This window comes from Quercus suber, unplaced genomic scaffold, assembly GCF_002906115.3.
Source record: "Quercus suber isolate HL8 unplaced genomic scaffold, Cork oak 2.0 scaffold_428, whole genome shotgun sequence".
Taxonomy (NCBI): domain Eukaryota; kingdom Viridiplantae; phylum Streptophyta; class Magnoliopsida; order Fagales; family Fagaceae; genus Quercus; species Quercus suber.
The window spans coordinates 169,557-190,012 of NW_027069879.1; the positions used below are offsets into that span (position 1 = coordinate 169,557).

At 39.4% G+C, this 20,456-nt stretch overlaps 3 protein-coding genes across 3 annotated transcripts; all 3 read left to right on the forward strand.

The window, feature by feature from the left end:
* The first annotated feature begins 4,725 nt into the window (after positions 1-4,725).
* LOC136062568 (uncharacterized) lies at positions 4,726-5,712 on the forward strand. Its single transcript, XM_065761763.1, has one exon. The coding sequence runs from the start codon at positions 4,726-4,728 to the stop codon at positions 5,710-5,712; it is 987 nt and encodes a 328-aa protein (XP_065617835.1).
* A 10-nt stretch (positions 5,713-5,722) lies between these two features.
* On the forward strand, positions 5,723-6,610 carry LOC136062569 (uncharacterized). The gene has a single exon (XM_065761764.1). It carries the CDS (start codon positions 5,723-5,725, stop codon positions 6,608-6,610), a length of 888 nt encoding a protein of 295 aa, XP_065617836.1.
* A 10,985-nt stretch (positions 6,611-17,595) lies between these two features.
* On the forward strand, positions 17,596-20,303 carry LOC112019464 (chalcone isomerase-like protein 2). The gene is made up of 5 exons (XM_024051979.2): positions 17,596-17,709; positions 18,224-18,307; positions 19,313-19,468; positions 19,648-19,874; positions 20,001-20,303. Coding segments are annotated over exons 1-5 (630 nt in total). The 5' UTR covers positions 17,596-17,708; the 3' UTR covers positions 20,163-20,303.
* Positions 20,304-20,456: the final 153 nt, after the last annotated feature.

Genomic DNA, 20,456 nt, shown 5'->3' on the forward strand with positions numbered 1-20,456 from the left:
AATCATCATCAAATTTTGGAAAAATATTAGGTTGAGAGAGAGAGAGAGAGAGAGAGAGAGAGAGAGCATTAAATGTCAATTAGTAACTATTAATTGGAAAACAAAGAGGTTGTAAGGAGAAGTAAAAATAAAAAATAAATATGACCAATATGGAGAACATTAAAAACTTTACAGTGCAATAAAACCAACTATTACATTCACTTAAAAAATTGAATCAATAATCAATAATTAAACACAATAATAACAATATATTTAAACTTAAAACTAATCAAACTCTAATTCATAACTAAAAGGAGATGTTCTCATGTAATAATAGAAATTACATAAGAAATAAAGTTAGAAAATTTTAAAATCCCTTTTTTGACATTTCATTTAACTATACATATATATATATATGTATGTATGTTTGTATGTATGTATGTGTATATGTATGTGTGTGTGTGTGTGTGTGTGTGTGTGTATAAAATCTTCATACACAATTACATTTAAAAATCTAATAAACGATGCTACATCTCATTTAACACCTCTATTATGAAAATCATTAGCTAGTAAATATATGATAATAGTAAAAACGTTATAAATGAAATTATGAAAAATAAGTGATAAAACTAATTAGCTACTATCATTATGAAGTGGTAGTCTATGATTTTACACATCTAAAAAAGTGGAATATATATAGAGTTTACTTAAGGTATGTGTAAAGATTCACATTAAAAAAAAGATATGTAAAGGTTAAAAAAATGTATATTCTATTGTGGGGATAAAAGCCCAAATTTGTATATTGGGCCTTGGGCCCTATTCGAGGACGTGGATATGTCCGATGAGGAGCAAATGATTGGGAGAGACCGCAAAGTTGAGAATCATACAAGTAAAGAATGGAGGAATATAGTCCGAAGAGTATCTCTTTCTCGGCTACTGAATATCGGTCAAGCACAAATTTGGAAAATTTAGATGACCTTCCAGGGAGTTCCAACGATCAGGACGAACCTCAAGCATGTACAAAGGTGATAAGAACATAGAAAATATCTAACAAAAAAGCTGCTACCACCACATTAAATGCAGTGCAGCAACCTTTCTAGCCACATTTATGTAGAGAATACCCCTGAATAGTGTAATTTCAACTACCACCATTCACAGAGAGCCAAAGAAGATGTCTGATGGGACATGCATTCGAGTGGAGGCTTAGATGATTAACAAGTGTAAGATCAGGATGGCCTAAAAGCAACTATATAATGTAAAAGCCCTCCCATAATAGGAGGACGGAAAAAAGAAGAGAGGAAAAAGAGAAAAGAAATTACTGTAGTACTAAGATCTGTATTAGTCTTAAGAATTATTGGATTGATTCATAATCTATCTCCTTGGACCATCATTTTGTTGAAGTTTACGTATGTTTCATGCTAGTTCATCTTTTGAAATCCTTATTAACCGTTGTCTAATCCATCACAAGCCCAACTCTTTCACCCACTCTCTTCAAATTTATTGTATTGGGCTCATTGGGTTCATATCTCATATCTTTTGGGTTTGGGCTATGAATTATGACCTTACATCTATAAATAAATAAAAAGGTATATGTAAAGTTTTTATTAACTTAAAAGAAAATGAAAAATCAATTATTAACAAGAAGAAGAAGAAGAAGAATACTAATAATATAGGGGTAATTACATTCCCCTTCCTTGAGATTTGAAAAAAATGACACTCTACCTCAAACTTGAAAGGAAAAAATATTTTCACCCTTTACATTTGTTTGACCAAACTTTGTTAAATTAATATTAAAATATTGTGTACTAACCTACCTATGCTTAAAGTAGGTTCCAAAATTATGCTTAATTTTAAAATTAAATTCTCTTATTTTAAAATTTTAAATTAAAGTGTATTGCAAAATATTAAGTAATGTCTTTTGCTTCCCCCCGCCCCCCCCTTTTCTTTTCCTAATGAGTTATGGAGAGATTTGTCATTTCAAATGTTTTGGTATTTTATAAATTTGTATTTTAATTTTTAAGTTATGAGTAATGTCTTTACTAACCATGATTATACATTTATAAATAGATTCTTAAATAAATTTAAAATATTTTGTTATTAATATAAACAAAATGGGAGAGTGTTATTACTTATTACCTCAAATATATTTAATAAGATCATCCTAAAAAAAAATTTATCTCGCGCAATACGCGAATCTGCGACTAGTAGTATTATTTAAAAACTAAAAATATATTGTTTAGCTACTCTACCAAATATGTCTGAACTTCTTGAAACGATAATAACACTTTGGATTTTACTACCTAGCCGTTAAATTCTATTAAAACCCAAAATAAGACCCAATGGGCCATTAGAACAGCTTACGTCCGGCAATCAGAAAATTACAAAATTGTCCCTAACACTTAAAAATTAATAAAACCCAATAAATCTGACCCGGACTAATTAATGCCAAAAAAAAAAATGAAATTCATCGTAGTTATTCTAGTCTTTAAATTGCATTAGATCCACTCGCATTAATTAGTGTCTCATCGTCCTCAAAAGTTGGAAGGTACTTACAAGTTACAAGTCATTAGGAGCACATATGTGCGTGGTATTAGATTGCTCTTACCAAGCAGTTTTAAGAGCTTCTAAATTAATGTTCATATTGATTTTTCACATTTTTACAAGTTTTAGGCATAATTTCGAATTTAGAATCATTAGAGCTTCTAAATTTATGTTCATTTTGATTTTCACATTATTATATGGCCAAACCAAAATGGAATCTATACTCTATTGTGAATGAAGATGGTTGAACTCGAAATTTGATGTATTGTACTGGTCGATATATGTTGACACAATTTTGCAGTGATAAGCCACAATTTTACACTATTTGTGTATATGTTGTCTGTGAAGTGTGAACTGCTTGACTACCATGAAGATGACTCGTTTCTCATATGCTAAAGTGATCGCCAAAGTAACTGTCCTGACTCCCGAGCGTTTATGTCTGAAGCAAATAGCCCCTTGCATTTTTTTTGGCAGTAGTCTCCAATAGCTGCTTTAGTGGAAAGCGTTTTTGTTCAATAAACTTTATTTGGAATGGCACCTCCTCACTTTGTTAGAATAAGGTGGAGAGTTAGATTGTGGTTTTAATACATATCATGTTTTTGTATAACTTAGCAATAAAAAAGAAAAGTTGAAGAAACAATTTTGGGTAAGTGGGCAACAGTCATCAGATGTGCATAAGCGGTAGCCCCTCTCTAGAGTCGAAACAGATGGGCATGTAAGCTGTTAATGCTTATATTAGACTTAAAATAAATTTCAGGCTGCATATTTTCGTTGTGTTGATATTCGGAAGAAATATAAAAGTTGTCATGGTCACTGTAAATATATTATCTGTTCAAGTAATGATGCTGATTATTATCTGAATACACATGCAAAGTGCTTTCAAGTCATTGAGCTCACAAACCCAAGGCTTAAGTTGCCTCTTGATATTATCCCTGTTTGTTGTTTAACGTAGACTTTTTAGACTTCTTAGTGCTTAACAGTTCCGGTTGTATTGTGTTGCTCTCGTGTAATTACTTACTTGGACCCATGAGTCTTTTGGCACTGCAGTTTTACTTTCTTTCTACCAACGTACTAAAAAAAAATTCTGAAACAGGTATTTGTGATCAAAAAGCAGATGGCTTTTCATTTGCTATTATACTTTTAGGGCTCATCTGTAAACAAGCCTTTGATGAGGAGAAGTGTGAAGATAAGAGTAAGCGAATTCCTCATGTATGGGCATCGCGTGAATACGAGTTGAAGTTGAATTCTGGCTTCCAACCAATTGACTGTCCACTTGTTCATGAGAGCCTGAAGGGAGAACCTGGTTTTCATGCTCATGATGGAGTAGCACTGACAAAGTTAGCATTACGCTGTGTGGACAATTGCCAAAGAAAACGTCCTAATATATCGCAAATTCATCAGTATGTGCAAAGTTTACAACTTTTCACTGGGAATTTTGGTGTGGAAGGTTTATTAGATAAATGGGACACTGAATTAGAAAATGCAGGGAAGAAAAAAAAAAGAGGAGATAAATGGAAAGGATGTTGAAAGGGAGAAAAAACGGGCTAAGACGCCTAGAGTGAATGGACGGGCTAACTATAGTCCGCAAGCCAAAAAAAGAGGCGAGCCTGTTATTCATACAAGGCCTTACGTGGACGGACCTGAGATGGACGGAGGGAAGAAAGATGGGCTGATCGGCCATGGGCCTGTTGGACCTCTTAATGGGAATACTTTGGCCCATTCTCGAAAAGCCCTAAATAGAGTCCTTGCGCAACCTGGATTCTAGAATTTACGTATATTGGTGAAGATCTTCCCCATAAGGAGAAGACTTGTCCACCACGTTTTGGACTCTAAAAGGATGATTTTTACAATGAAAGGACTTCGACTCCAAGCGAAAGAGGGAAAAAACTTTCAACTACTATAAAAGCCCCAATATTCTCACCAATAAAGGTACGCATTATTTACCCTCTCTAGCACTCTAAAGTTGTGAGAATATTTCTGACTTAACTTTCGGAGGGCATTTGGCCGGCATCACACCAGTGCTCTTTGACAGGTTTTCTTCTTTGTATTGTGTAGGTTCACGTTCGAGCGCGAAGGCATCGTGTGGCTCACTGGTGAATCTCTTAGCTTCATCAGTTGGCGCCGTTTGTGGGAAAATAAGAAGAAAAGTGGTTAGACGTTGCTTCATCCCTGAGACAGAAGGGTTGCATGGTGCTCACTCGATCGATGGCAACCACCAACGACATCCAAGGAGAGGAACTACCTACAATTGCACTCAAGAGACAGGTTCGGACTCTCACTGCGGCCGTGGAGCGCCTCACCAAACAAAATCATGATCTAGAAGAACAGTTGCGTCAAAGGAACACAGCACCTAACAACCGAAGGGAGGATCAGGAAGGTACTAGCGCCATGCAGAGAGACCGAGAAGGGCCTAAAGGGAGCAACACCCTAAGCAGGCTAGAACGACAAAACACGAGCCTTCCATCCCTCATGGACGCGACTCCTTCGCCTATGTTCGCAGAGATGCAGGCAATGAAAGAACAGATGAAGGTCATGATGAACGCCCTAAAGGGACGAGTGTCTAGCGACCTAGACGACCTAGTGAACCGGACTGACTCTCCATTCACCGGCCCTGTCAATTCCTTTCCCCTACCGCATAAGTTCCGGATGCCACAGATAGAGAGTTATGATGGAGTCAAGGATCCCCTAGACCACCTGGAGACATTCAAGACCTTGATGCATCTACAAAGGATATCGGACGAAATCATGTGTAGGGCCTTCCCAACTACACTGAAGGGTCCCGCGAGAATTTGGTTCAGTCGGCTGACGCCGAACTCCATCAGCACTTTCAAAGAGTTGAGCGCTCAGTTCACCTCGCACTTTATAGAGGGACACAGGTACAAGAAATCCACGGCATGCTTAATGAGCATCAGGCAGAGAGAGGACGAGACGTTAAGATCCTACATAACCTGCTTCAATAAGGAAGCGCTCTCGATCAATGAAGCCGACGACAAAATACTGGTGGCGGCCTTCACGAACGGGTTGCGGAAGGGCAAGTTTTTGTTCTCACTATACAAAAACGACCCCAAAACCATGTCAGAGGTACTCTACAGGGCCACTAAGTACATGAATGCAGAAGATGCGCTACTAGCATGGGAGGAAAAGCCCGGGAGGAAGGTTCACGAGTTTCACCCCTCTAAACGCCCCGATTGACCAAGTTTTGATGCAAATCAAAGACGAGGGGACGCTGACGTTCCCAGGGAAACTAAAGAGCGACCCAAGCAAGCGACCACAAGATAAATATTGTCGTTTCCACCGAGATCACGACCACGACACAGCCGATTGCTACGACTTGAAGCAGCAGATTGAGGCCCTCATTAAACAAGGGAAGTTACAGAAATTCGTCAGTAAAAAGAGAACGGATCTCAATCGCCAAGAGCCGGCCCCCCGACGGGATAACCAGCGTCCTAGACCCTCCATTGGAGACATAAGGATGATCGTGGGAGGAACCGCGGCTATTGGTTCCTCTAAAAAAGCTCGAAAAACGTACCTCAGATCGGTCCTGAACGTCCAGCTAACAGGCTCTACGCCTAATACCGCACGGGTGGAAAGCCCTATCATTGGATTCACTGAAGAAGATGCAAGGAGACTCCATCATCCACATGACGACGCGCTGGTTGTCAGCATACGTGTGGGGGAGTATAATGTCCACCGAGTATTAATCGACAACGACAGCTCGGCAGACATCCTATACTATCCAGCAGTCCAGCAAATGGGGATGGATAGAGCGCGATTGATACCGATGAGTGCTCCACTTGTCGGTTTTGGAGGAATAAAGGTATTCCCAATAGGCTCCATCACACTCTCAGTAACAGTGGGCGATTACCCACGAGAACTCACTAGGAATGTAATGTTCCTCATGGTAGACTGCTCATCTGCTTACAACGGTATTCTCGAACGGCCCACACTCAACTCGTGGAAAGCAGCAACATCAACATACCACCTGATGATCAAGTTCCCAACGGACTATGGGATTGGGGAGTTGCGAGGGAATCAGGTAACCGCCCGAGAATGCTACATTGCAATGATAGAAATGGAAGATCATCATTAAACAATGTGCATAGAAGAACAGCGGATGGCCGCGAAACCGGTCGAAGAGCTGGAGGAGATAACACTCGACGAGTCAAAACCAGAGCGAACGACCAGAATAGGGACATTGGCCTGCCAGCCGGTGCACCAGGCCCTCGCAACATTCCTCAGGAGGAACCAAGACGTGTTCGCATGGAGCCACGAAGACATGCCTGGGATCGATCCCTCTGTCATAGTACACAAGCTCAACGTGAACCCCTCAACCCCACCCGTCCGGCAGAAAAAGCGAGTGTTCACTCACGAACGGGACAGAGCGATAGCGCAGGAGGTCAAAAAACTACTCGAGGCGGGTTTCATTAGGGAAGTGTATTACCCGGAGTGGTTGGCGAACGTGGTCATGGTCAAGAAGGCTAGCGGGAAGTGGCGAATGTGTGTCGACTTCACGGACCTTAACAAGGCATGCCCAAAGGACAGCTACCTCCTCCCGCGGATAGATGCACTGGTCGACTCTACGGCCAGACACCAGCTCCTAAGTTTTATGGATGCCTTTTCAGGCTATAATCAGATCAAGATGGAGGAATCTGATCAAGAGAAAACGTCCTTCGTCACCAGCCAAGGACTCTTTTGCTATAAGGTGATGCCATTCGGACTCAAGAACGCCGGGGCAACGTACCAAAGATTAATGGACAAAATATTCGCGCACCAAATCAGGAGGAACGTACAGGTCTACGTCGATGACATGCTAGTCAAGAGCCCACACGAAAATGATCACCTAAGCGACCTCCAGGAGACATTCGATACCCTACGATCATACAACATGAAGCTGAATCCAAGCAAGTGCGTATTCGGAGTAACGGCGGGAAAATTCTTGGGTTTTATGGTATCCCAAAGGGGAATAGAGGTCAACCCAGAGAAGATACGGGTCATCATGAAGCTGGCACCGCCAAGGACAGTAAAGGACGTGTAAAGCTTAAACGGCAAAGTTGCGGCTTTGAACAGGTTCGTCTCCAAAGCGACGAACAAGTGTCTACCGTTCTTCCGCGTCCTAAGGAAATCATTCGAGTGGACGGATGAGTGTCAGAAGGCATTTGAAGACCTAAAGAAATACCTCGCCTCGCCACCCTTGCTCAGCCCGTCCAAGCTAGGAGAAAACCTCTACTTGTACCTAGCAGTTTCGCAGGTGGCAGTGAGCGCGGCCTTAGTAAGAGAAGAGGAAGGAACTCAGCGACCCGTCTATTTCATAAGCAGGGGGTTCCGGGGGGCTAAAGAGAGGTACCCCCACATGGAGAAGCTCGCCTTCGCATTGGTAACCACAGCCCGAAAGCTCAAACCGTACTTTCAAGCCCACACCATCATCGTCCTAACGGATCAACCCCTAAAAAGAGCAATGAGCCGCCCTGAAGCTGCCGGACGAATGGCCCTGTGGGCGATAGAGCTGAGTGAGTTTGACATACATTACCGACCGCGAACTACAATAAAGGGCCAAGCAGTGGCAGACTTCATCGCCGAATACACTAAAACAGAGCAGAAGGAGCCACAAGACCTCAGACAAAGGAACATCCACACGGACGGATCATCAAACAAGCAAGCTGGAGGCGCCAGAGTATGAAGCAAGCTGGAGGCGCCGGATCATCAAACAACCAATAATGAGGCCAAGTATGAAGCATTGGTGGCAGGATTAGACCTGGCGAAAGCAGCAGGTGCCGAGGCCATGGTTGTACATTGCGATTCGCAGGTAATAGTCAGTCAGATTAGCGGCGCCTATGAGTGTAGGGGGGAAAAGATGAAGAAATATTTGGAGGAGGTCAGGAGGCGAATCGGCACCCTCCAAGTCACTTTCGTCGAAATCCCAAGGGAGGAGAACGAATGTGCTGATTGGCTCGCAAAAGCCGCCTCCGCAGAGGTTATGATAGCCCCCGATCAGGTATTGTCGTTCATCCAGAATTCCTCAATCATTAACAAAGGGGCAGAAGTGCAGGAAGTAAATCCTGAAAACAATTGGACTACGCCGCTAATAGCTTACCTGAAGGAAGGCGCGCTTCCAGACAACAAAGATGCAGCAAGAAAACTGAAAGTCCGAGCTTCGCGATTTATAATAGTCAATGACGTCTTATACAAGAGGGGGTTCTCACGACCATACCTAAGGTGTTTAAGCCACGAGGAAGCAGACTACATAATGAGAGAAGTCCACGAGGGTATCTGCGAAAACCATTCGGGGGCACGGTCCTTAGTACACAAACTAATCCGAGCAGGGTATTATTAGCCTACAATGCAGAAGGACGCACAAGCCTACATCAAGACTTGCGACAAATGTCAAAGGTTCAGCAACCTATTTAGGCAACCAACCGAAGAGCTGACACCCATGACAGCCCCTTGGCTGTTCGCCTAATGGGGACTAGACATCATGGGCCCTTTCCCGACGGCTGCACAACAGCTGAAATTTCTGGTGGTAGGGATCAACTATTTCACTAAGTGGGTGGAGGCAGAAGCCCTGGCAACTATCACGGAGAGAAACATCAGAAGTTTTGTATGGAGAAATATCATATGCAGATTCGGGATACCAAGGGTACTCGTCTCCGATAACGGAAAACAGTTTGACAACATGGCATTCCAAGATTTCTGCTCGGAATTAGGCATCAGAAATCACTACTCGTCACCCGCACATCCGCAGGCCAATGGGCAAGTCGAAGTCACGAATCGGTCTCTGCTCAAAATCATCAAGACCTGGCTCGAGGGGGCAAAAGGCATCTGGCCTGACGAGTTACCAAGTATCTTGTGGGCATATCGTACTACGGCAAGAACACCCACAGGAGAAACACCATTTAGGCTAGCATACGGAAGCGAGGTTGTCATTCCAGCAGAGATAGGGCTTACAAGTTATTGAGTGGAGAGCTACAATGACGATAGGAACGAAGGGGCTTTGCGGCTACAGCTAGACCTGGTCGACGAAGTCCGGGCTACAGCAGAATAGAGGTTAGCCCGATACCAGAACCTCATGGCAAAATACTACAACTCCAAAATCAGATACAGAGATTTTCAGATTGGGGACCTTGTGCTACGGAAGGTAATGGGAGCGGCTAAAGATCCTTCACAAGGAAAACTTGGCCCCAACTGGGAAGGACCTTACAAGATCTCATCATGGCAGAGGAAGGGGACCTACCACCTCTAAACCATGGACGGATGGAAGCTACAGCACCCGTGAAACACAGAGCATCTTCGAAAATACTACCAGTAGAGACGGTGTGAAGATATCAAGAACACCATCATTCCCCGTTTTTCCAGTTTTTCATTTTCCTTGTTTTTTATTTTTTCAGTTCTTTCTATGAGCACTTCTTTTTCTTTAGCCCAAGGGGGCAAGTATTGTTGACTTATTATAAATATATGATTTTCGTTTAATTAATTAGAGGAATATTCAGGCTCGACTAAGTTTGTTAACTATGAACGGAGAAATAACGTCCACAAGCTGGACGGATCATCCTTTAAGGATGATAACTCCTAAAGTCCAGATAATGGACGGACCAGTAATAACGTCCACAAGCTGGATGGATCATCCTTTAATGATGATAACTCCTAAAGTCCAGATAATGGACGGACCAGTAATAATGTCCACGAGCTGGACGGATCATCCTAAAAGGATGGTAACTACTAAAGTCCAGATAATGGACGGGCCAGAAATAAACGTCCACAAAGCTGGAAGGATCATCCTAGAAGGATGGTAACTCCTAAAGTCCAGAGAATGGATGGGCCAGAAATAAACGTCCACAAAGCTAGACAGATCATCCTAGAAGGATGGCAACTCCTAAAGTCCAGAGAATGGACGGGCCAAAAATAACGTCCACAAGCTGGACAGATCATCCTAAAAAGATAGTAACTCTTTAAATCCAGATAATGGACGGGCCAAAAATGACATCCACAAGATGGACGAATCATCCTAGAAAGGTAATAAACTTTAAGTACAACGACGGACGGGTAAGAAGCAAATTTCACAAAACTGAACGGATGATCCGTAAAGGATGATAACTCTTAAAATCCAATGGGACTAAAAAAGGGCTAAACCCACGTACTAAACGGACCATTCTAAACGAATGGTAATTCTAAAAGTCCCAAGAACAGACAAATCATCTTAAGGGGCGATGACCCTTGGGTAAACGGTTAATGGACGGATAAGTTGATTCCGCAAGACTAGACGGATTGTCCTCAAAAAAAAGAAAAAAAAAAAGAGAACGGACGAAGCGCATAAACAGAACGGAGTTCATCTGATAACGAGAAATGTACTTTAAAATAAAACATGCATTTCACAAAAATAAAATAAAGGTCAACAGACCTTGCAGAATTTAACAAACATACTGAACGGGCTATGTTCATAAAACCCCAAAAACATGACGGGCATTAAAAATTGTTCTACACTTGATACCCAAAAAAAAAAAAAAAAAAAAGATTAATTAAAGCTAAGTTATCACAATTCATCTGCTGCAGTCTCTCTCTCTTCAACAGGATGGTCCCCAGCATCGTTAGCCTGGCTGTCCGCAACGGTTTGATCTACAGGAGCTTCGCGGACAAGGACGTTCTCGTCAAAAAGAACATCTGTATCTTCAAACTGAACGGGTTGAGCAAGTGATGGCTCGGGGGCAGTGATGGCGACGGCGGACAGGTCTACCTCCGGGTGTAATGCCTTCACCTGACGAAGGGCATCGTCAAAACCGACGTTGTAAACCAGACTCAGTTCCGAAATCAGGGCATCAGAGTCACGATACTCGCGTATCGCAACCTCCTTCGCCTGACGAACCTCATCGTCTTTCTCCACCAAAGCCTTCTTTAGACGGTTAGTCAGCTGGATACATTTGTCCCGAGCCGTCTCGGCCATCTTCAGTTTCTTCTCCTGGACGACCTTCCAGGCCTTGAGATCAAGTAGCTTTTCCTCCAATGCCTTGGCTTTCTCACGAACCCGGTCAATGGTCGTCTCATGGTTGAGACACCGTCCTATCATGCCCTTCATCATGATCATAGCCTGAAGGACAACAAAATGCATAAGTAAAATATCAAGGGTAGCAAGGGGTGAACGGACGGACCATATGACAACGGAGAAGTAACCTGTGCAATATTGAAAAGGCCCGTCTCTTCCATCGCCTCCGTCAAGTGGTTCCCCAAGTCCTCGTAGTTTTCAGTAGTAATAATGGACGACAACCTCTCGAGGGCATACTTGGAGTCCTCACGAAGTAGGATGGGTGGCTTCTTCTGGCTACCTGACGGACCCGTCATTAGGCCCTTACCAACACCGTGCTTGACCGGAGTGACCGACTTATTCCCCCTAGCCATCAAGCCAACGACTGGCTCCAGGGGGATCTTGGGCTGTTTGGACGCACGGTCATCCTTCACGGGCAGTTTCCTCTTAAGACTTTGCTTGCTGGAGCTCGTCCCCATAGGGTCCGTTCCAGCCTCTTTATTTTTCGCAGCCTGAAGTCTTATAGCTGCTTGCCTTTTAGCATCCTCTATCTCTAAAAGAGGTAGACGGATTAAGAAATAATAATAATGATAATAAAAATAGATAAGAGGGGCAATGGACTTACGTAGACAAGTTTGCTTCTCATACTTTAGTGCCGCCGGGGTTGGCTCGGGCCCGTCACAATACCAATGAATGGTGTTGAGGTTGACGAGCTTAGCCCAGGTCCATTCCTCGGGCTTTGTCTTCGCAAAAATTTTCTCAAGGAAGCTGAATTCCTCGAGAGTAATCTGGGGATGCCGTCAAACTGCATCAAATAGGACGGATGTTAAAAACGCAATAAAATTAAATAAACTACACGGAGTCATTTCTATACGACGAGCCATACCAGATGGGTTTAAAACGCCCCAAACTATGTCGATGGGCATGAAGTCCGTCTCCCCTGGATGACACATCCAACTATCTCCTTCGACGAAAAAATAACGGCTCTTCCAGTCTCTATTTGAGTCTGGGGTTTCAAATATAACTTTCAAGACGGGGCTCCTAGGGACAAAGCTATACATGCCCCTCGACTTATCTATCTCATCCGGACGGTAGCAGTGGAGGAACTCCTTTATCGTGAGCCTTCTCCCATCGTCCGACATAGCTCTGTACAGAACCTCCATCGCTATGAAAACCCTCCAGGCATTAGGAGACACCTGACTGATGGATATGCCTAGGTATTTTAGGAGTTCATGATGCAACAAATTTAGTGGAAATCTTAGGCCGGCCTTGAGCACTTGTTCGTACACACCTACTCCGTCAACTCCTTCATAATAACATTTTTCTGACACATAGGGTAGACGGAGTGGGATGTGGTCTGGGATCTGGTAACGAGCCCTAAGGGTATTAAAGTGAGGTTCTTTAATAGTGGATGTGAAGGTGTGTACCGTCCACTCTGGAAGTATGATGAACTCCCTAAGTCCATCAGCTTCCACGACGGATCTAACTATTGGCTCTTCGTCTTTAGCTGAACCCTCTTGTATTTCGATCATCTCCAGGCCCTCATTTGTTGAGGACTAGGAGGATGAGGACGGACTACTCTCCTCGCTCGGGGCGTCGTGGTCTTTGGGACCTGAGGGGTATACCTCTTCGTAGTCCGCCCCGTCACAGACGACTGACTGATTACTCGACACACTAGACATGGCCTACATGTAATGACAAAACCTAAGACTCTGACGGGTTTTGGAAAGAACGACGGGCGCATAAAGTCTAAAAAAAGAGATAAAAAGAGAATGAAAATTAAAAGAGGACGGATAGGAGACTACTTACCAAAAGTTCGAAATGAGCAAGATGTTGCAGATGACGGGTATAGGAGTGGACGAACTATTCTCTGACAGGTATGACGGACTCGCTCTGACAATTTTCTCCAGTAACAAGTGGAGAAATGAGGGGCGGAGGGGTCGATATTTATAAAGGGTATGCACAGAAGACGAAGCGACACCTCGTTCCAAAACAACAACCATTGATAGGATGACACTTGGCACGGCTCATAAATGTGCTACTCCTAATCTGACAATGTACGGAGGTAAGTTCACGGATCTAGGTGTCATGAAAATATGATCGAGGTTTTAAAATCGTCACCCTATGGGTCCGTTCTCTTATCTATGACAGACCCATCGGGTGAGGGGGCAAATGAAAGGGAGAAAAAACGGGCTAGGACGCCTAAAGTGAATGGACGGGTTAACTATAGTCTGCGAGCCAAAAAAAGAGGCGAGCTTGTTATTCATACAAGGCCTTACGTGGACGGACTTGAGATGGACGGAGGGAAGAAAGATGGGCTGATCGGCCATGGGCCTGTTGGACCTCTTAATGGGAATACTTTGGCCCATTCTTGAAAAGCCCTAAACAGAGTCCTTACGCAACCTGGATTCTAGAATTTACGTATATTGGTGAAGATCTTCCCCATAAGGAGAAGACTTGTCCACCACATTCTGGACTCTAAAAGGATGATTTCTACAAGGAAATGACTTCAACTCCAAGCGAAAGAGGGAAAAAACTTTCAACTACTATAAAAGCCCCCAATACTCTCACCAATAAAGGTACGTATTATTTACCCTCTCTAGCACTCTAGAGTTGTGAGAATATTTCTGACTTAACCTTCGGAGGGCATTTGGCCGGCACCACACCGGTGCTCTTTGACAGGTTTTCTTCTTTGTATTGTGTGGGTTCATGTTCGAGCGCGAAGATATCGTGTGGCTCACTGGTGAATTTCTCAGTTTCATCAGATGTCTTATCCCTTGTTTGGTTACCAAGAATTAAAGAGATAGAGAAATGTTCGTGGACCCAAGAGGGATTTACTCTTCCTCTTTAACGAACCAAAAACTGAAATGTTTTCTTTTCTGTAAGTATCAGCCAAATGGTATGCTACTCTGGGCGATCGAGTATAAACATAACTGATGGTGATAGATATGTTTTCTAATATTCCTTCCATTTTGCCAATGGTCGTTGTGGAAATTATAAGTTTAACTAGTAGATGATACTAATATTTTAAGTGTAAGATTTTAACTATGTCCTTATTATGATTGAAGATTGTAGCATTTAACTAGATTTATTACATTTTGGTTGCCCTTCTGGATGGCTCTTTAAGAGCATCTTGCTATGTAATGATTTGGGCAATTTGAAATCAATATCATTTGGTTCTGCGAGGTAAATCATCTATAATGTTTTTCTTTCCTTTTTATTTTGGTTTTTCCTGGTATTTGTGTATATACGTGTTGGATTTCTTGCTTAGCCTTGTGCTTTTCTAATGTTGACTGATGAGTAATTTTATTTTATTTTTCCTGAATTCTTGCCTTGATTTATTTATTTATTTTGATATAAATGCAATAAATTTTATAGCTCCCTGAGTTATTGCTATAGTACTGCACCACCAACCGAATAATCAACAAATACAATTACTTGATGGGTAGTAGGTAAACTGAGCGGTGGTTATACTTATACTCCCAGAAAGTCTCTTTAAATAAATATTTATGGAATTAAAGTAATACTACTTTTTCTTTCTCAAAAATAAAAAAATAATACTACTTTTTTTCTCAAAAAAAGAAGAAAAAAGAAGTATACTTTATGTGAATATGAATACGCACTGAACACATAAATTTAGACAGCAAGTCCAATTAGTTAGGAGAGTCCTGGTTCGATCTGCAGTCACAATCTGTTTATTAAAGTAGAAAAAAGAATAGATGAAGAGAACACTTACCCACATACTTTTGACATTATTATTAACTAGCTTGTAACTCTATACATATGCATAGATACATTTAAAAATATACAATAAGATGCATAATATATATATATATATATATATATATATATATATAATTTACATACTACTGATAGTCATTTTTATATATTTTTTTAACTCTTTAAACAATTTTGTAAGGATATTATTAGGTATAAAATGTAAATTGTCAATTTTTTATTATTATTATTGTGAAGCACTTTTTTTTTTTTTTTACAATTCATTTATTCTAGACTTTTTGATTTTTTTACTTAATAATTCACTTGGATGAATATTTATGATGTGGTCTCACATTTGATTCTAAAATTAAGAAATAAAACTCTTTAAGAATAAATAATTTAGAACACATGGTATAAAATTAGAACTCTAATTTGGAATTCTAATATAAGTTTCTTTCAACTTCACCTATTATTTTATACTAGTTTGTAATCTCATGTATATGCATGGATACACTTAAAAATATATAATAAGATGCATAATATAATTCATATATATATATAATTTAAATACTATTGATAGTCATTTTTATATTTTGCTAACTCTTTAAAAAATTTTGTAAGAATATTATTAGGTATAAAATGTAAATTGTGCATTTTAAAAAAAAAATTTGAAGCACCTTTTTTTTTTTTTTTTTTAGGATTCATTTATTTTAGACTCTTTTGTTTTTGTACTTAATAACCCACTTGGATGAATATTTATGATGTAGTCCTACATTTGATTCTAAAATTAAAAAATAAAACTCTTTAAGAATAAATAATTTAGGACATATGGCGAAAATTGAAACTCTAATTTGAAATTCTAATTTGAATTTCTCTCAGTTTCACCTATGATTATATATATAGATATATATATATATATATATATATATATATATGACTTATAAATTTGAATTTTTTTTTAGTTATATGATTATTTTTTTTATAGTTTATTATATTGGACTCCTCGTTTTTTACACTAAATTAACTAATTTGGTACAAAAATTTAAAAATTTAGATTAAAAGGGACACATGGTGTAAAATTAAACTCTAATTGAAATTCAATTTTTACACTAAATTGACTCACTTGGCACAAAATTCTAAAATTGAGATTAGATGAGACACATGGTACAAAATTAGACTCTAACTGAATTTCAATTTAAAATTTAATTTAATTTTCTTTATACTTTACCTATTATTATATATATAGATGTGAAAATTTACTAGTCAACACTTGTTGTATACTACCTTCCAAACCATCAAATTAGGAGCCTATTTGGATAGGCTATTATAAAATTCTAGACGCGCGTTTTTATCAAAATCGTCAATATTTGTCCGTTTAGATGTATTTCATAAACGGACCCACAGTTTAGATGTATTTCATAAACTCCAATTTGTCATTTTTTATAATTGAAGGTGATTTCAAAGGTGTTATTGACGCCCCGTTACAGATCCATTACCTCCTCCATGGTTCTTGGCTCCTTTATTTTTAGATACGAAAACTGCCTTGCACTATCTTTTTTATTTAGGACTTCATTTTTGTTTAGTAATTTTTTTGAAACCCGTTGGACTACTTTTTTGTAATTGGGATGAGTTCATCTATAGCTTTTCTCTTCTTTCTTGGGTGCTTATTCATGAAGTTGGAGATGGAATGGGGTCCTCTTTTTTTTTATTTAATATTTATCAATATTCATTAAAAAAATTACACTACTCACATAAGAATATATGAAAAAAAAAATTAAGATGTGATTTTTTTTAAAGCTAAATATTTCTTCAACGACAAAAATTCAAAAAAATAAAAATGAAAAAATAACAAACTTGGGCATGGAAAGTGAGGTGCTAAAAATCAGAACATCAACATATTTTGAGGTGGTGATGACAATCAAAGTTGATAAGAAGCGTGACGAGGGCTAGGGGCAAGTATGAAGATTGTGAATTCTATATAACATCCGTAAATAATAAATTTTGATTTTTGTTTTATTTGTTTTCAGAAGTGGAATTATAATGCCAAAGGCCTTGTAGTTAAATTGACACTTCCTCATATTTAAAGTGCTTGGAAGTTAAGGGAAGAAATGATTCGAACTGCAAAATTAATAGCACGTTGAAATTAAAAAAAAAAAAAAAAAGGGTGGAATTATAATAAGAAAATAAGATGAATCACAAGCTTATTGCATTACCTACCTACCACGGTCCTTAATTAGCCAGCAAGACTGGAAGACAAAGAGACTACGTGTGTGTGTGTGTGTGTTGTGTGTTCAGTTGGCACATGTCAACCAACCAACCAACCAACCCCTCCTTAAATATCTGCTTTAAATTTAACAAAGCTTGCACAACTCAATAATCTCTCTCTCGATCGTCTCTCCAGTCTTTCTCACTGCATTTTCTTTGAATCCATACTCTTACTCCTACACTCCTACTGTCTATCAGTAAGAGCTCTTTCCTCCTTTTTTTTTTATTTCATTGCTTTCATATATATGGGATTATTTCTTCTGGAAATTCATTCCAAGCAACCATGTATTTTTGTATCTATTGTTAGCTAAAGAAGAAGTATTTTTAGTCTTTTTTTGATTTTAACTCTTTTCTTTCTCAGGGTACATAATTGTAATTCTAATAAGCCAGAAAGTAGTTTTAAATTGCCAAATTTAACATCAGTAATATCCTCTCTAACTATATATATCCTATTAGGCGAGAGGGTTGGAATAACGATACCAATCCAATACTTTTCACAACATGATTAGGCATAAGTTTTTTTTTTTTTTATAATCAACTTAGTTATTATTGATTTTTACATTGACATCACTTTAGTATTGTTTATTACTGTCAACTTGCTCATTTCAATATTCAAGAAAAATGTTGTGCTCTATATATATTACATTAGTGAAAAATTCTACTTTATCTTCTTCTGTATCTCACCCAAACTTGGTTGTTTATGGTACACAGTGGGTAATGACGTGGTCATGGTGGATGAAATCCCATTTCCTCAGCAGATCACCACCGCAAAGCCCTTATCTCTGCTTGGCTACGGTACACAACATCCTCCACTTTTTTTTCTTTTTCTTTTTCTTTTTTTAATTAAATGAATTGTCCATTTCTTTTTCATCAATTATTTTTTGAAGTGAGATTTGGTCCAATTTTTTTTACTGCTAATCAGTAATTGTCAATATTAAGACTGTTAGGTTTAGTTATTTACTATAAGAAGTGGGAAAGGAGGATTGGAATTGGACTATGTCACTTACCCACAAATGTTTGTTTTGTTTTAGAGAAAGTGTATGTCGTCGTTGATATATCATTTCACCTTATTTTAATTTTATTCAGTGGTACAACTCTAGGTTTTGTAAACTAGTCTGATATGTTTTAATTAGATCATGTTAGTGTGAGTTGCGTGAAAAATATGAATAATGTTAGGGACAGTTTAGCAAAAAAAAGAAAAAAAGAATAATGTTAGGGACAGTTTAGCAAAAAAAAAAAATAGAACAATGTTAGGGACATATAAAAATCTCACAACTTTTACCACAATTTGTCACGTGACGAGTTGTGACTGATGGAGGTGTGGACCCACCATTTGACCTCCAGCATTCACAACTTGTCAAGTGACGAGTTGTGAGACTTTTTGTGTCCCTATCATTTTCCGAAAAATATAGGAGTGAACCAAAGTTATGGTTTAGGCCTTTAGGGGTGAATCTACTTCAAGAATTGGATATATGCCTAGTTGTATCTTCTGGACAAATTTGAAGCAAACTTTTAGCAACTCATGTGTAGGGACAAATATAATCTAAGGATAGTGATTTCATCGTACTTCTAAACCATTAAAGTATTGTTGTTTGTTCATTTATATTTACTTGTTTCTTTCATTGTTTACTCCTTTTATTCCCAACAGTTTTGATTTTCGACTCCACAAAATTACCGTTAGTTAAGCACTAACTGTTATTAATATGACTTACTAATATGATGATGTTCTACTTTGTTTAGCTCAGCTTAACCTGCCTGAATTCTTGGAAAATCACATCTTTTCCTCTCTTGGTGTAACAGGAATTACGGACATTGAGATACACTTTCTCCAAATTAAGTTCACAGCAATTGGAGTTTACTTGGAACCTGAAATTGTGGGGCATCTGCAGCAGTGGAAGGGCAAACCTGGCAATGTCGTAGCTGAAGATGATGACTTCTTTGAGGCCCTTATTTCAGGTACAGTAATTTTTGCTATCCAAAACTACGGTTTGCTGCTACAAATGAAATTAGGACCGTGTCTAGTCCTACTTGCCCAAAAGGTTAATTTTCCTAGTACTAGTGAGGCGTGGGAATGAACATATCATATTAATCACTTGCTTATTGCTAAGAACAACTTCTTCAATCTATATATACAGCTCCAGTGGAGAAATTCCTGAGAATTGTGGTGATTAAGGAGATCAAGGGTTCCCAATACGGAGTGCAGCTAGAGAGTTCGGTGAGGGATCGATTGGCTGCTGATGACAAATATGAAGATGAGGAGGAGGCAGCATTGGAGAAAGTAGTTGAATTCTTCCAGTCTAAATATTTGAAGAAAGATTCCATCATCACATTTCATTTTCCAGCAACTTCTGGTACCGCTGAGGTAAAATTAATTAGTATCATTAGCTCATGGCCTTGTCTGTCTTCAATTTTCTTTTTCCTGATGTGGGTGCCCAAATCTCTTAGAGCACCAGACTAATCCGCCATTGCATTTGTGTGTATGTGTCAGATTGCTTTTTCGACTGAAGGGAAGGAGGACTCAAAAATCAAAGTGGAGAATGCAAATGTGGTTGAGACAATCAAGAAATGGTACTTGGGAGGGACTAGGGGGGTGTCTCCTTCAACCATAACCTCATTGGCTAACACCCTTTCAGCCGAGTTATCTAAATGAACATCGGTTGTCTTAATATGAACTTTGTGGTGCTTGTTTGCTAGTCTAATTTGAGCTTTGTCAATGAAAAATCATGCTTGCTATGTTTCTCTACCAATAATATTGCATATAATATGAGTCTCCTTTTTAAGTTTTTAAGAATATTATGAACTTAAAAGTTGCTTACTTTTTGTTCTCGATCTGTTCTCCTCTCGCAACAATTTATAAACGTCATAGTGAATGAATTTCAATGCTTCTTTGATGCATACCCCACTCTGTCACACCTATCGATATTTGGGATAATTACCCCAAAAA